The sequence below is a fragment of the Cyprinodon tularosa genome, unplaced genomic scaffold, assembly GCF_016077235.1.
Source record: "Cyprinodon tularosa strain WSP-4 unplaced genomic scaffold, ASM1607723v1 ctg262, whole genome shotgun sequence".
In the NCBI taxonomy this organism is placed as follows: Eukaryota; Metazoa; Chordata; class Actinopteri; order Cyprinodontiformes; family Cyprinodontidae; genus Cyprinodon; species Cyprinodon tularosa.
In genome coordinates this window covers 530070-543831 of record NW_024038966.1, presented here as the reverse complement: position 1 = coordinate 543831, position 13762 = coordinate 530070, and the positions used below count along the sequence as shown (strand labels likewise).

Here is a 13762-nt window from a genome sequence, read left to right as displayed (position 1 = left end):
TTAAAGCTCTAAAAGATGATTTGGATTAAGTTAATTCGTTTTTTTAATCTAAATCTTTTATTACTTTAGAAAGTATTCAGAAAATAGCTATTGGTCCATCTATATTTGAAGGCTGCACATGTAACTCTAAGAATGTGTGATGTTTATATGTTAACATTTTAAAATATTTTTAGGGTTGAGTAGGAAAAGCTTGGCAAGGCTTTTTGAAACCAATTACTTTTGCTGTTTTGTAATGAGCAAACTTATATGAACATGTTTGTGCTGAGCAATCGATTGTGCTTTCCCAGTTTACTCTTCATGCATTAACCTATTTTATATTGCACCAAGCTTTAATCAATTGCAAGGCAGCTGGTGAAGATGGTTAATCTTTATGAAGTGACACATCAATCCTTTTGATTGTTTATCTCAGAAGTATCTCCATGTCCTTTGCCCCAGCAGTGAACATCAATACACACCACTTCTGTGGGGGTAATTATCTTATGATAGCCTCTTGCTTCAGGAAAGGTTAAGTGCTGTTTCTCAGTGACTGGGCACCAGATCCATTGCTGGGGGAGGTACAGAAAGAGGGGGGTCTGATGAAAAAATGCCTACGAAGCACATGCAAACAGGTGCAAAGACCATCAAAACATCAGAAATGGAAAACTGACACAAATAAGCTCATCCCCATGCGCACGCCAGTGCTCTTCAGATGGATGGGAAGATTGATAAAGGTTGTAATGAGGAATTTAACCAGTACAGTTCATCTTCTTTTAAAAAAAAATATTACTTAGCATTGCTCAGAGATATGATTTATGTTGAGAAAATGCAACAGCGTCACAAATAGCAGAGCTTTGCATCTACATAACCAGGATATAACAACTGAGATTGTTCTCTAGATGAAGAGACATTTGTTTTCTATGCTGCATTTAATGCCATAAAATGTTTAAAACAAATTGGTTTTGATGTTACAAAGTACTTAGCTTCACTGAGCATTTGCACAAATTAAAAAAGAACACAATTACCTACCTGAAATTGTAAATGAACAGGAAAGCTTTATCTTTCAAAGTTGAGATTCTCTTAAGAAAATCCCAACAATGGATTTAAAAAAAAATTTGACTGAATGGTCCGCCTTTTAGTATATTTCATTCATGTTTAACTTGAATTATTTTCAAACTTTTACTTCCTTAGGATTATATGTGATGCAGAAACAACAGTCATAAATAAAAGTAAAGGATATTACGATTACAATTTCTGTGCTAGAAAATCCAAATGTGTATCTGCCAATAAAAATCTTAGGTAAAGCACTGGTTAGATCTATCTTTAGCTAATTACTAACTAAATGTGGAGTTGTTCTGCAAATTACTTTTAAGAATTTTGATTAGTTTTAGGCCTGGACTTTGACTGAGCCTTTCTAAAAATATGAACATGTTGAGTTTTATAATGTTCTAATATCTTACTTTTACAACTTTACCATTTAGTTAGCTGTTTTAATTTTCCCAACTTCTCTGACAATCCGTACTGTTAGCAGCAGCAAAAACCACCAAGGGTTGGGGAATAGCTAGTTACATTTACTTAATTAAACTTTAGACAAAAATATACTCTAAGGCAGGGGTGCCCAACCAGTCGATCGCGATCTACCAGTCGATCGCGGGCGGAGTTTCAGTCGATCGCGAGAAGTTTTACTATGCAGACCTATTTATGGCTAGGACAAAAAAAAAAATAAAAAATGTTTTTAAAAAAACTAATCAAATTATTGATCACGAGAGGCCAACGTCTATTTTCATAATAATAAAATCAAAAGTAAAAAGTATGCAGGGAACCTTTTTATATGCATGGTGATTGCTGGGCATGGTTTGCCATGGTTGCTAGGTTGTTACCAGGGACTCTAAAGCGCGAAGAGGAATCTGAAGAGATAATGAGATAATGACATCTATCACAACTGATGGGGCTCCATCTATTGTTGGGCGCACTGCTGGATTTGTTGCTCTGTTGAAGCTGTCTGAAACTTTCCCTGATTTTTTGGATCAACCACTGAATCATTCAGCAACAGCTATGCGGCAGTATTTTGAATATGAAGCATGTCATGGACGTTGCGATGAAGATCGCTTGCTCTGTTCGGGCCAGGACTTTACAGAGGTGTTTATTTCGTGCCCAGCTCGAGGAGGCAGGTGCAGACCACCCTGATCTGCTGCTGCACACCGACGTCAGGCGGCTGAGCCTTGGCAGATTCTTCGAAAGATTTTTGGAACTGTGTTGTTCTTCGATTCTATATAGAACAGACGAGGCGTGTAAACTTGTTCTGTATATTTATTTCCAAACTTCCACAGAACTTTTTAGTAGCAAGCTACATTCAGAACTGCCCTCTGACTCTAGCCTCTAACCCGTGACGCCACACGCCCCATTGCATGCTGGGTATTGAAGTTCAAGAGCTTTCCGGCTCATAACATCACAGGAACTTTTGCCCGAAATAAAAGAAACAGCCAACAACCCATTCTGCTGTATGTTACATCTTCATATCCACATAGTTTGTACTTAGTATTTTCCTATTTTTATCTGTTTTCCTGTTTAATTTCAATCCATCTGCCAGTTTCTCTGCCAATGCCAATGCCCAGTAAAGTTTATCATTCTGAAATAGTGGACTTCCCTTCTCCTTCTTCCTGCTTTGAAGTGATCTTAGACTTTGACAGATTTTATTTGTCATTTTGTTTACACAATTGTAAAACAAAAAGGAAATTTAGTTTGGAACAGCTTTCAGGACAATTTCTTCTTTTTTTAAAGTGCAGCCTTGAAAAGTAGTAAAAAAATAATAATACAAAATATATATATATAAACAGTGATATAAACATATGACTGTAAATTTACAGTTCTAACGTTTTTTTGTTTTCTCTCTACTGGACTGTGTGTGTGTGTGTGTGTATCAATTGGTGTATTTAGATTTTTTGACTGCACAGCCTTTGTCTGGAGATCTTGACTGCTCTTTTCTATAGTTTTGGTGAGTGAGTGAGTGAGTGAGTGAGTGAGTGAGTGAGTGAGTGAGTGAGTGAGTGAGTGAGTGAGTGAGTGAGTGAGTGAGTGAGTGAGTGATATGGTGTGAAGTTCTTATGAGATTGTTAAGTTCTGTTTTTGCAACCTATTTTTTGACACAATTGATCATTTCCCCGTTTGTTGGACTTACTGTTTATTCTCAACCTGTGCAAATAAACAAATACTGCCCATCCCTTGTGTTTGGCTTGGTAGATCTCGGCATGCCATCAACTTCAAAAGTAGATCTTGGTTTAAAAAAGGTTGAGCACCCCTGCTCTAAGGTGTAGTTTAACTTAAACTTATTTTTTGTCTTCTGCTTGAGTATAATCTTTTTAAAATATCACGACTCCTACTTGAGTAAAATGTTTGGCCACTCTGTTAAACTTGAGTCACTTCAGTGAGTAATAAACAAGCTTGTTATGAGAATACTTTATTTATAAGAATACTTTATTTATTTTAGGCTGTTCTAACATAATACACCAACTTCTGTGAAGATTGGTTTTCGTAAGATTTATGGCCAATACAAAATTTGTTTGGAAAAGTGTTACTTCTGCCTTTTTTGGTCATGTTTCGAATACATTAATCGTTCAATTTATTTATTTTATCTTTTTTTTTTTTTACTTTATTTTATTTTAGTTTGTTTTATGTAATTTTTAATTGTAAATCTTTTTTTATGATACCTTTCTCAGTAATTGAGTATCCTTTTTACTAAATAGTCGTTAAAATAATTTCTTCAACTTTTTTTTGTCTTATTTGATTGAAAACTTGATGAAGTAGAGTTCTGCTACCACACTGCTTTACTGTGGGCGTTTCAGGGTGATCTACATTGTATGTTCAAAATAAATTACAGCCTCAGATGACTAGAGAGTCCTTTTACAAATGTTGTCTGTGTTTTATGATGTCTTAATAGTTTTATTCTATTCCACAGAGCCCAGGGTCCTCATGTGTAAACGATTGTGCAGCTTTCATATTGAAAGTTTGTGATTGTCAGCGACAAACTAAATAAACTGGCTTCAAAATAAGAATTCTTTCAGTGTTTTGTTTTATATTGTTTGTATCCAATCCAAACAATGCTGTGTGCTGCACAAATTTTCGCTTAAAAGCTGAATTGTAATCAGGCTTTTGGGGTGTAGTGCATAGAGCACAAGCCTGAACAAGTGCTCTGCAGGCATTTATACTTAATGCAGATATTCATCTAATTCTGTTTCTTGCATATTTTTAGATTCAGAGTGAAACCATGAGATGGAATCCACCTTTTTGACCTCTTTCTAAAAGATATAAAACTGTTAAATGTTATAATTTAAATTTGTTTCTACTTTCTTTCTCTGTTGCCTTTCTTTTTCATAATTCTTTTCAGTCACTTGTTTATTTGTGTGTGAAAAATCGGCATCTTGTTTATCCATTCCTCCCCAAGTTAACCCTTTTTAGGGCAGGTTATTGTTTTTGTTCAGTTGCATACCCCTTACAAATCGCTCTCAGAGTGTTTCTCATGAATTTGTTATTGAAGCACATTTTTTTTTTTTTTTATCATATTCGGGCAAGTTGGCGTTTGTTGTTATTACATTGACATAAATTTTTGCCATCAAAATATCCATATATTTTGAATGTTACAAAGGTAATAAGGTCTTGTCCTGGATTCCAGTAACATTATTGGCTTGAAATTTTGATTTTCAAAGTATTTCACTGAGTGCCCTATAAAGGGTTAAAAAAATTCTGAGGAACGAAAAAAAAACAAAAAACAAAAAAAACAGGCAGACTTTAAGTATGGTTTATTTGAAAGGGAACTGGCTATACTGCATTTCACTTTAGTGTATCAGAGTAAAGGGGTCTGAATACCAATCAGCGCCTTTCAGATTAAGAAAATAGGAAAATATAGAATATGTTTTCCCTTTAACATCTTATTAATCTGCTACTTCATGTTGATCTGTGATAGTGAAGTTTCTAGTTGTAATGTAACCAATGTGAAAAAGTTGAACAAAGAGCCCACTGCTACCCATGGGGCTAAAACCTTTTTACTTTCAAATACAAAAGTACCAACAGAGACAACTGAGCAGAGAGTCTTTTGCTTTTTCATTACTGTAATTAACTCTGAGGCTAATCTAATGCCAGACTATTGGTGACAACCTATGATGAAACGCATACCACCTCCCACTAATCCCACTCAAGACAAACCTATTAAAGCTCAACTCTTTATTCTGTAAATATCCAATGTGTGCGGCTGTCACTCCTTGTGAAACTTTGTTTCTGCAGTCAGGTTTACTCTACGCTTGTCAGTGCTCATTTAAAACCCTTCAGAAACATTTAAGCGCTGGTTTCAAAGCAGGAGCAGAACAACTTGTTCCTTCAGCAGCTCCGACGCAAAGCTGGCGATTAGCAACAAGAAATAAGGGAGATGAGGAAGATCAAAAAGATCAACCCTAGCGATAGGGAGCATTAAAGATAACCTCTGTGATTGCAGCAGCGTGTGTGGTCATGTTGGCCACCCAGAGATGAAAACGAAGTCAAAATGAAGGGAGGCCACCACTAAAGCTTACCAAGGCGTTACTATATCTGAATCTGTAAAAAGGCACTTTTTTCCCCCGCAGAGGCCTAGAGCAACATCGTAAACAAGCTTTAACTGCTGCAGCTTCTTTTTAAACTTATTTTATGGTTCTGTGCGGTACTTTGTATATGATACAAATACCTCATCTAAGCACATAAACAAGTTGTCAATTAGCAAACATTTAGATGTGTGAAAGAGCCCAGGGTGCTGCTGAATGTGAGGTGCAAATAGAACAGCTGCACGATGGGTCAAAAGAGAAAAAGTAAGTTTACTGCTCACAGTTTTACAGTTTAAACTAGATATTTACATAACTTGCTGAAAAGCGCAAATAAGAAGAAAACTTTATCACTATTTCATATTAAACTAGTTTAAACCAGTGCAGGAAAGTCGGTCATTCATCACCTAAAATATCCAAAAATTAAAAATAGGTAATTTGAGAGGAATTAACTTTTTCGATCAAAATTAGGGATGTTTAAATACTGAGATTAGGTTGCCTTGAACACATTTCTGAAAGCTCGGGATGATATATCAATGTTTTAAAAGCTTGTGATTTTAATTCACCACTTCTTAGTCAAATCAGGGCGCACCACAGGATATATTGTTAGCCAACACCTAAAAGACATCCCCTCCATGAGTGACTTCATAAAAAAAATCTAAATTAAGATACTAACTTATCAGGAATAGAATTCTAAACCTCCATCGATTATGGTTTATTCTTTCTCATTATTATTTGCAGATGTCTAAAGCTGCTGCATGCATACTGTTTTAACAGTTATAGGTAGGCCTAACTAAATATCCTCAGAATGTAAAACCACTATATTGTTTAAAAAGGTGAGGAGCGCTGTGCGCAGAGATAAACATGTTTTGTTGAAAAAATATATCTATCCTAAAACAAAAACAAAAAATAATTTTTGAAGAGAGTCTCATTATCCACAGTAAAACAGATCTTATTCAGACATGCGTGGAAAGGCTTCTCAGAGAGAAATGAATAATTATTTGCAAGCAATCAAGAAAACAATAGTCAATTTCAATTTGCTTACAATCTGCAGATGTATTTTATAACATACACTATATTGCCAAAAGTATTTGCTCACCTGCCTTGACTCACATATGAGCTTAAGTGACATCCCGTTCCTAATCCATAGGGTTCAATATGACGTCGGTCCACCCTTTGCAGCTAGAACAGCTTCAACTCTTCTGGGAAGGCTGTCCACAAGGTTTAGGAGTGTGTTTATGGGAATTTTTGACCATTCTTCCAGAAGCGCATTTGTGAGGTCGCACACTGATGTTGGACGAGAAGGCCTGGCTCTCAGTCTCCGCTCTAATTCATCCCAAAGGTGTTCTATCGGGTTGAGGTCAGGACTCTGTGCAGGCCAGTCAAGTTCATCCACACCAGACTCTGTCATCCATGTCTTTATGGACCTTGCTTTGTGCACTGGTGCACAGTCATGTTGGAAGAGGAAGGGGCCAGCTCCAAACTGTTCCCACAAAGTTGGGAGCATGGAATTGTCCAAAATGTCTTGGTATGCTGAAGCATTCAGAGTTCCTTTCACTGGAACTAAGGGGCCAAGCCCAGCTCCTGAAAAACAACCCCACACCATAATCCCCCCTCCACCAAACTTTACACTTGGCACAATGCAGTCAGACAAGTACCGTTCTCCTGGCAACCGCCAAACCCAGACCCGTCCATCAGATTGCCAGATGGAGAAGCGCGATTCGTCACTCCAGAGAACGCGTCTCCACTGCTCTAGAGTCCAGTGGCGGCGTGCTTTACACCACCGCATCCGACGCTTTGCATTGCACTTGGTGATGTATGGCTTGGATGCAGCTGCTCGACCATGGAAACCCATTCCATGAAGCTCTCTGCGCACTGTTCTTGAGCTAATCTGAAGGCCACATGAAGTTTGGAGGTCTGTAGTGATTGACTCTGCAGAAAGTTGGCGACCTCTTCGCACTATGCGCGTCAGCATCCGCTGACCCCGCTCCGTCAGTTTACGTGGCCTACCACTTCGTGGCTGAGTTGCTGTCGTTCCCAAACACTTCCATTTTCTTATAATACAGCTGACAGTTGACTGTGGAATATTTAGGAGCGAGGAAATTTCACGACTGGATTTGTTGCACAGGTGGCATCCTATCACAGTTCCACGCTGGAATTCACTGAGCTCCTGAGAGCGACCCATTCTTTCACAAATGTTTGTAAAAACAGTCTGCATGCCTAGGTGCTTGAATTTATACACCTGTGGCCATGGAAGTGATTGGAACACCTGATTCCAATAATTTGGATGGGTGAGCAAATACTTTTGGCAATATAGTGTATTTGAGATATGGCTGGTGGAGTAAAAATAACTTATAAATAAATGTTTGGGTTTTAGCAATAATGTCTAATTTAGAATGTGAGGGACAATCATGAAGCTAGAAAACAAAAAACATTTTAATAACTAATTTTTAGAGGTGTTTCTCTGCAAAAGAGACTAATTTTTTACACAAAATAGCCTAGATGTTGAATAATTAAGATTTTGTGAAAATATTAAATTACTAACTAAGACATAAGCCATGTCAATAAAGCTTGAGGACAAACAGTTCTTTCCAACAGAAGGCGACCCTTGCATCCCAACAAGCTCATCACAAACTGATTTGTTTATGCAAATCTTGGGAGTGTTTGATAAAGGTGATTGACAAACTTTAGTCACTAGTTAAAGCTTGTCGAATATCAAAATGTTTGGACAAAGTTATAGTTTATATGTGTTTTCAAGTCAATTTCAATTTCTGAGTTTGAAGGTTGAAATAATTTCCTAGAAAAAAAACATCTCTATATATCAGGGTTTTGCAAATTAATAGATTTTCACAGCACTATGGCTGACTTAAAACAGAGTTTAGTATGAAAGATCAGAAATTGAGGGGGGAAAAAAGTTTTTTTGTATAGTGAATGCCATTATTTGGTCTCAGCGGTCCCTGTCTGTGTGTTTTTTGTGAACAGGAAAAGTATAAGCGCTAAAGTTAGCTATAAACTAATGATGAGCTTTGTGGATTGAAACATCATTAGCATGTCTTGCCTGCTTTGATCCACAGATAATGTCACCAAGGATGGGATCCAAAACACAAGAGACAAATTATTCAAGTCTCATCTAACTTTTTCAGGACTTTTATAGATGCAAAAGCTTTACACAATAAGGAAATTAATAGGACAACAACCAGAATAAGAGGCAAAGAGCAAGTTGGTTTTAGATAATGGAAATATCCAGGGGCTTAGCAGGCATCTGTTTCTATCCTGCACTCACCGTCAGTGGAGCAGCCAGTGGACCCGTCGCTGGAGCAATAGCGCATTTCAATCCTCTGTCTTCCTACTTCTAGGAGACTTGGGTCGGGGATCCGCGCTTTGCAGGTGTAGCGGAAACGCTGCTCATAGTGGCCTCCATTGTCAGAAATATTGACCGGGGTCCACGGAGTCCAGGGTGTCGTCTTTTTTAGGTCTGGACACGGCAGAGTGTTGCAAGATTGGTACTCCTGTCAGCACAAACATTTAAGACAGAAAGAAAGAAAAGGGTAAAACATTAAACCCAGGCCACGTTCAGCAGCAGGTGAATCTGACCCTTCTAGAAGAGGTAATCACATCAGTTGAACAATAATTAGTTTTTTTTCTGATGTATTTCTCATTCATAATGAGGAGGACAATTACTTTTTGGATTTTCAGCAGTGACTCATTAAATTAAACAGCTTATTTTATGCAGCATCCACAGACTTTTCAAGGCTTTCACTGTCACTATTCCTTGAAAGCCTCTTAACAAAACTTGAGTCAGGCAACTCACATATAAAATGCTTATAAAACATTATTGCACAGTGAAACTGAATATCAAAATCTACTAAATGTAACTTCAGGACATTCCTTGAATGTGCCAAGTAAAAACTGTTTATTTTATAGAACTAAACTTTGCACAAAAAGTAAAGAAAATTTCTGTTTGGTTCATAGATCTTTGTTGTAACATCAATTCTTAGTAATAAATCAACCACTGCAAAGCCCATTTATTCTCTTCTAAATGCTGCCACATTTGTAAAGGAATTCCATTTGTGACTTGAAGAGCATAGTTAAGTATGTATGTGGGTTGGTCAATGAAAAACCTTCCAAATCCTCATCTCTATTGCAGTTTATTGCCTTTTGACTCTTGTTTGGTGCCATGTAATGAATTTGAAAACAAAATGTCATCCAGCACCAACACATTTATGCATTTACAAGTCGAGAGGATCCTGTCAGATTTTAATTAGATTTAAAATCCTATTTATAGTTTGTTGTTAGCTCCTGTTCAAGGCATTTACTGTAAAAACATTTTAAGGAAAAGGAGCCTTACTTCTTCTTTTGGTTTAATGCAGTCAAAAAAAATAACTCTTCTACAGTTATTTTGCCAGTTCATTCAAGAGGACATTGGTAAACTCAACCGTTCTGGGGGCTTCACTCATCTAACTTATATTGTACTGATTTAGCATTAGCAGTCAGGCAGGTTGAGTGGAAAAAAACAAGGTTTTATCAAGCAAAGCACAACAAAATGAATGAAAAATCCAGATCTACCAGATCTAAACATTAGCTAAACATTTCTCACAATCAAAACATTCCACAAACAAACCCAAAAAAAAGGAAATTGAGCAGGTTTAATTCAAAACAAAAGGATGGATGAAGAGATTAAGTTAAACTGGCAGTGCCAAGTATTTCCTAACAAAAAAAAGAAAGAGAAAATAACACAACAGTAATAACAAATCCTCTTCCACTGTACGATTGGTTTTGGGTGCTGGGCAGTAAAAATGAATAACACACCTCTGGAGCTCTAATGGTATGATGCATGAAAGTTATTCGGGAGCGCCATTGTTATATATATTTCCTCCATCTCCCTCAGCCAATGTTCTGCTTGATTATATAATTCAAGGAGACATTAAGCAGGCAAATGGGAGTCCGGTCCCTATTTGCTCAGCTGAAAAATACAGAGTTTGAGGAAGTGACAAATGTGAATCAAATGACACCCTTGAAGAGAAGGGGAGATGGCTGCCATTTTCCTCCCCACTTGTTTATTTATGCTGAGTAGAACTTGAGTGACTGCCAGACCATGACAAAATAAGATAAGAGCTCCTTTCTGCACATCCGTCAGCGCGTCACATGGGATACCCTGACAGGTCAGCTGAGAAAAAAGCGCTTTATACTTTTAACATTATGCAGGCCTATTTTTCACCATATCACTTCCCTTATTTTTTTTTTATTCCTATCACAGCTCATAATCTTGCTTTGAATCCATCCATCCATCTTTACATTTTGTTCATCCCGTTTTCACATATTGCTCATAACTTGAATAGTGTCAGATCTATCCCTTTTCCCATTCTCAGCCCATATCTCAGTGTCACGTCTTCCTCTCTCCGCCTCTCCCTTTTTATGCCACTTTCTTTCTCCACCTCTTCCCTCTGGAGTACGAAGGTTAGAATCACAGGAAGGATTTAGATTCTGTTAAAGTCCCCATGATGAATGGGGAGGTGTCATCCTCTCCATCACACCTCCTGCCTCTCTCCATCTCTCAAGTAATCATCTCCAGACATTAATATTTAACATCGTCACACATAACGCACTGGCTCACAGTCTGCGATCATCAACCAATATTGTATAGACAGCCGTAGAAAAAAGTCTAACTAAGCGCCTTGGCATCACCTGCAGAGACGTGACGGCAGCGCATGGCAAGAACTGTGAAGAAAGGACACCAAACGATCTGTGGGTGCTTGTTGTGCAAGTTGTAGATGGTGGCCAAACAAAGTAAATATTTAATGAGGCTTCTCTGGTAAGCATCTCTCACTTTATTCTCTGTGGATTAGCATCATTGCTGAGGGTTGAGGAGGTAATTACCTGGGTTAAAGCTTTAAGGCTAAACCTCATTCAAAGTCTATGTAACTATATACGGCTCACAAGGTGATGAGATATATATATATATATATATATATATATATATATATATATATATATATATATATATTGATGAACTGCTATTTGCATGTTAAGCCACAAACTTCATATTACTTTTAATCTAGACAGACTATTCAAATAAAATGGTCCCATAAAAGAAGTACATTTCAGGCTATCTGAATAAATTGGAGGGGACTCAATCCGTTAAAAGGAAAAGCTCTTAAAAGCAAGTACAAAGGAAACATAATAAGACTGAATTGTAAGAAATATAGAGGCTCTTAACTGTGATGCAGTGTGGCAACTATATTGTGCAAAGTATTTTGAAGAAGATGGGTGTTATTAAGATCTCCTTTATTTTGGTCTTGACAATGCAAAGAGTAACTGAAAAGCCATGTTTAGACAAAAGGAAAAAAAAATGTTTTATTAAGTGTACCAAACAAGAGCTTAGACTTGATAAGTTAAAAGAGATACGTATAAGCTATCTCTTCTTAATAGGAAGTGTGACCTAATCAGTCAGGAAAATGTGGTCTTCCCAATTATCTTCAGGGATTGTCACTGATTGCCATAATGTGAAAGGTATTCAAAAAGGTGCCTTTAAGATCTGGATAGCAACCACTAGTGGGTTGCATCCTTCTTTTCAAGTGATGAATCAGTAGCTTGTGCTCTGCATGTCCAGAAAGTGCTGTGCATCTCTGAGCTAATTTCCAAAGTAATTATCAAATAGGTGTACACCTATGTCCTCTATTAGCTAACATAGCCATTGGTTACCATGGAGATGGATGAAGACTAGAGGACAGACAATGCTGTCAAAGAAGTCTCCACGAGGGTTATGACAAGTCCTCCTCCCGCTTGGGATGTTTGATCTCCCGACATTTCCTATTTATATTTCTTTGTGTACATTTACTTGACAAGAGGGAGCTATATACATATATATATATATATATATATATATATATATACATATATATATATATATAAATATATATATATACATATATATAAATATATAAATGTATGTATATATATATATGTATACATATATATATATATATATACATATATATAAATATATAAATGTATGTATATATATGTATATATATGTATATATACATATATATATATATATATATATATATATATATATACACATATATATATATATACATATACATATATACATATATATATACATATATATAAATATATAAATGTATGTATGTATATGTATATATATATATATATATATATATATATATATATATATATATATATATATACATATATATACATACATTTATATATTTATATATATATACATATATATATACATACATTTATATATATATATATATATATTTTTTTTTTTTTTATTCTAAATGTTCAAACATATAAAATGACCAGTAAAAAAAAATTGTTAAATTCTTTTCACCTGCTTTTCATGTGAACGTTTTATTCATACCCTAAATAAATCCCTCTTAGGCTTAAATAATAAATTAATAAATAAAAAACTGGTGTGAGGGAAGGTAGCAGCAGAATAATCACAACAACTTAATGGGCAAAGTATCAGCAACAGAAAATCCTAACTAAGCAAACAGAAGAGGGGACTGATTATCAAAAACAGTTTTTCATGGAATGAGTGTTGTAAATAAGAAAGTTCACTTAAATCCTATTTGCTGTATATGAAAATAATGCTTGAATAAATAGAAGTTTTAATAGTAAATCGTTTCAATGAAAAATATATATTAAATTCAGATTCAAAATGCAAGTACTAGTGGAAAGTTTATTGGTTTGTACAGCAATAACTGTACTTTACAGTAGCAGAGCATAGAAAAGTCTGAAAGAAAGAACAAAAACAATCTGTGCTGTGTTTAGGAGGGCTGTGAATAATGCATTTCAGAAATACAAGAGGTAGTCCCTCTTATGACATGGTCAAAAAAATTTTTTAATTGTGGCCACGAAGTAGTATTTCGCGCGCACGAAGTAGTATTTCGCGGCCACGCAATAAGTATAACGTGCGCACGAAATACTACTTCGTGGCCACGCAATAAGTTTAACGTGTGCACGAAATACTTATTAATAATATCCATAAATCCGCCCCTGTTTTCAGGCTTATGTTAACTGTAATTACTTATCTTGGACAGGCTGCTATGTAAACGGGCCTTTAGTCCTTCGTTTAGCTATGCTGCGGTTGTTTACACTACGCCTTTTCCAGCTAAAATAGCGTCTTAGCAACAAATGTCACGTGACTGGCGGAGACCGACTGGGTAAGTAAATCGAGCGCGCCTTAG

At 36.2% G+C, this 13762-nt stretch overlaps 1 protein-coding gene across 3 annotated transcripts in view; it reads right to left on the bottom strand.

The window, feature by feature from the left end:
* The window catches only part of sema5a (sema domain, seven thrombospondin repeats (type 1 and type 1-like), transmembrane domain (TM) and short cytoplasmic domain, (semaphorin) 5A), a 207281-nt gene that overhangs the window by 38078 nt on the left and 155441 nt on the right, over positions 1–13762 (bottom strand). For all 3 annotated transcript variants that reach the window (XR_005281131.1, XR_005281130.1, XM_038289057.1), the window contains exon 16: positions 8824–9049. Coding sequence is in view for 1 of the 3 variants with exons in the window: in XM_038289057.1 (XP_038144985.1) it covers positions 8824–9049 (226 nt within the window). In the remaining 2 variants the exon portion in view is untranslated. The remainder of the gene's footprint in view (positions 1–8823; positions 9050–13762) is intronic.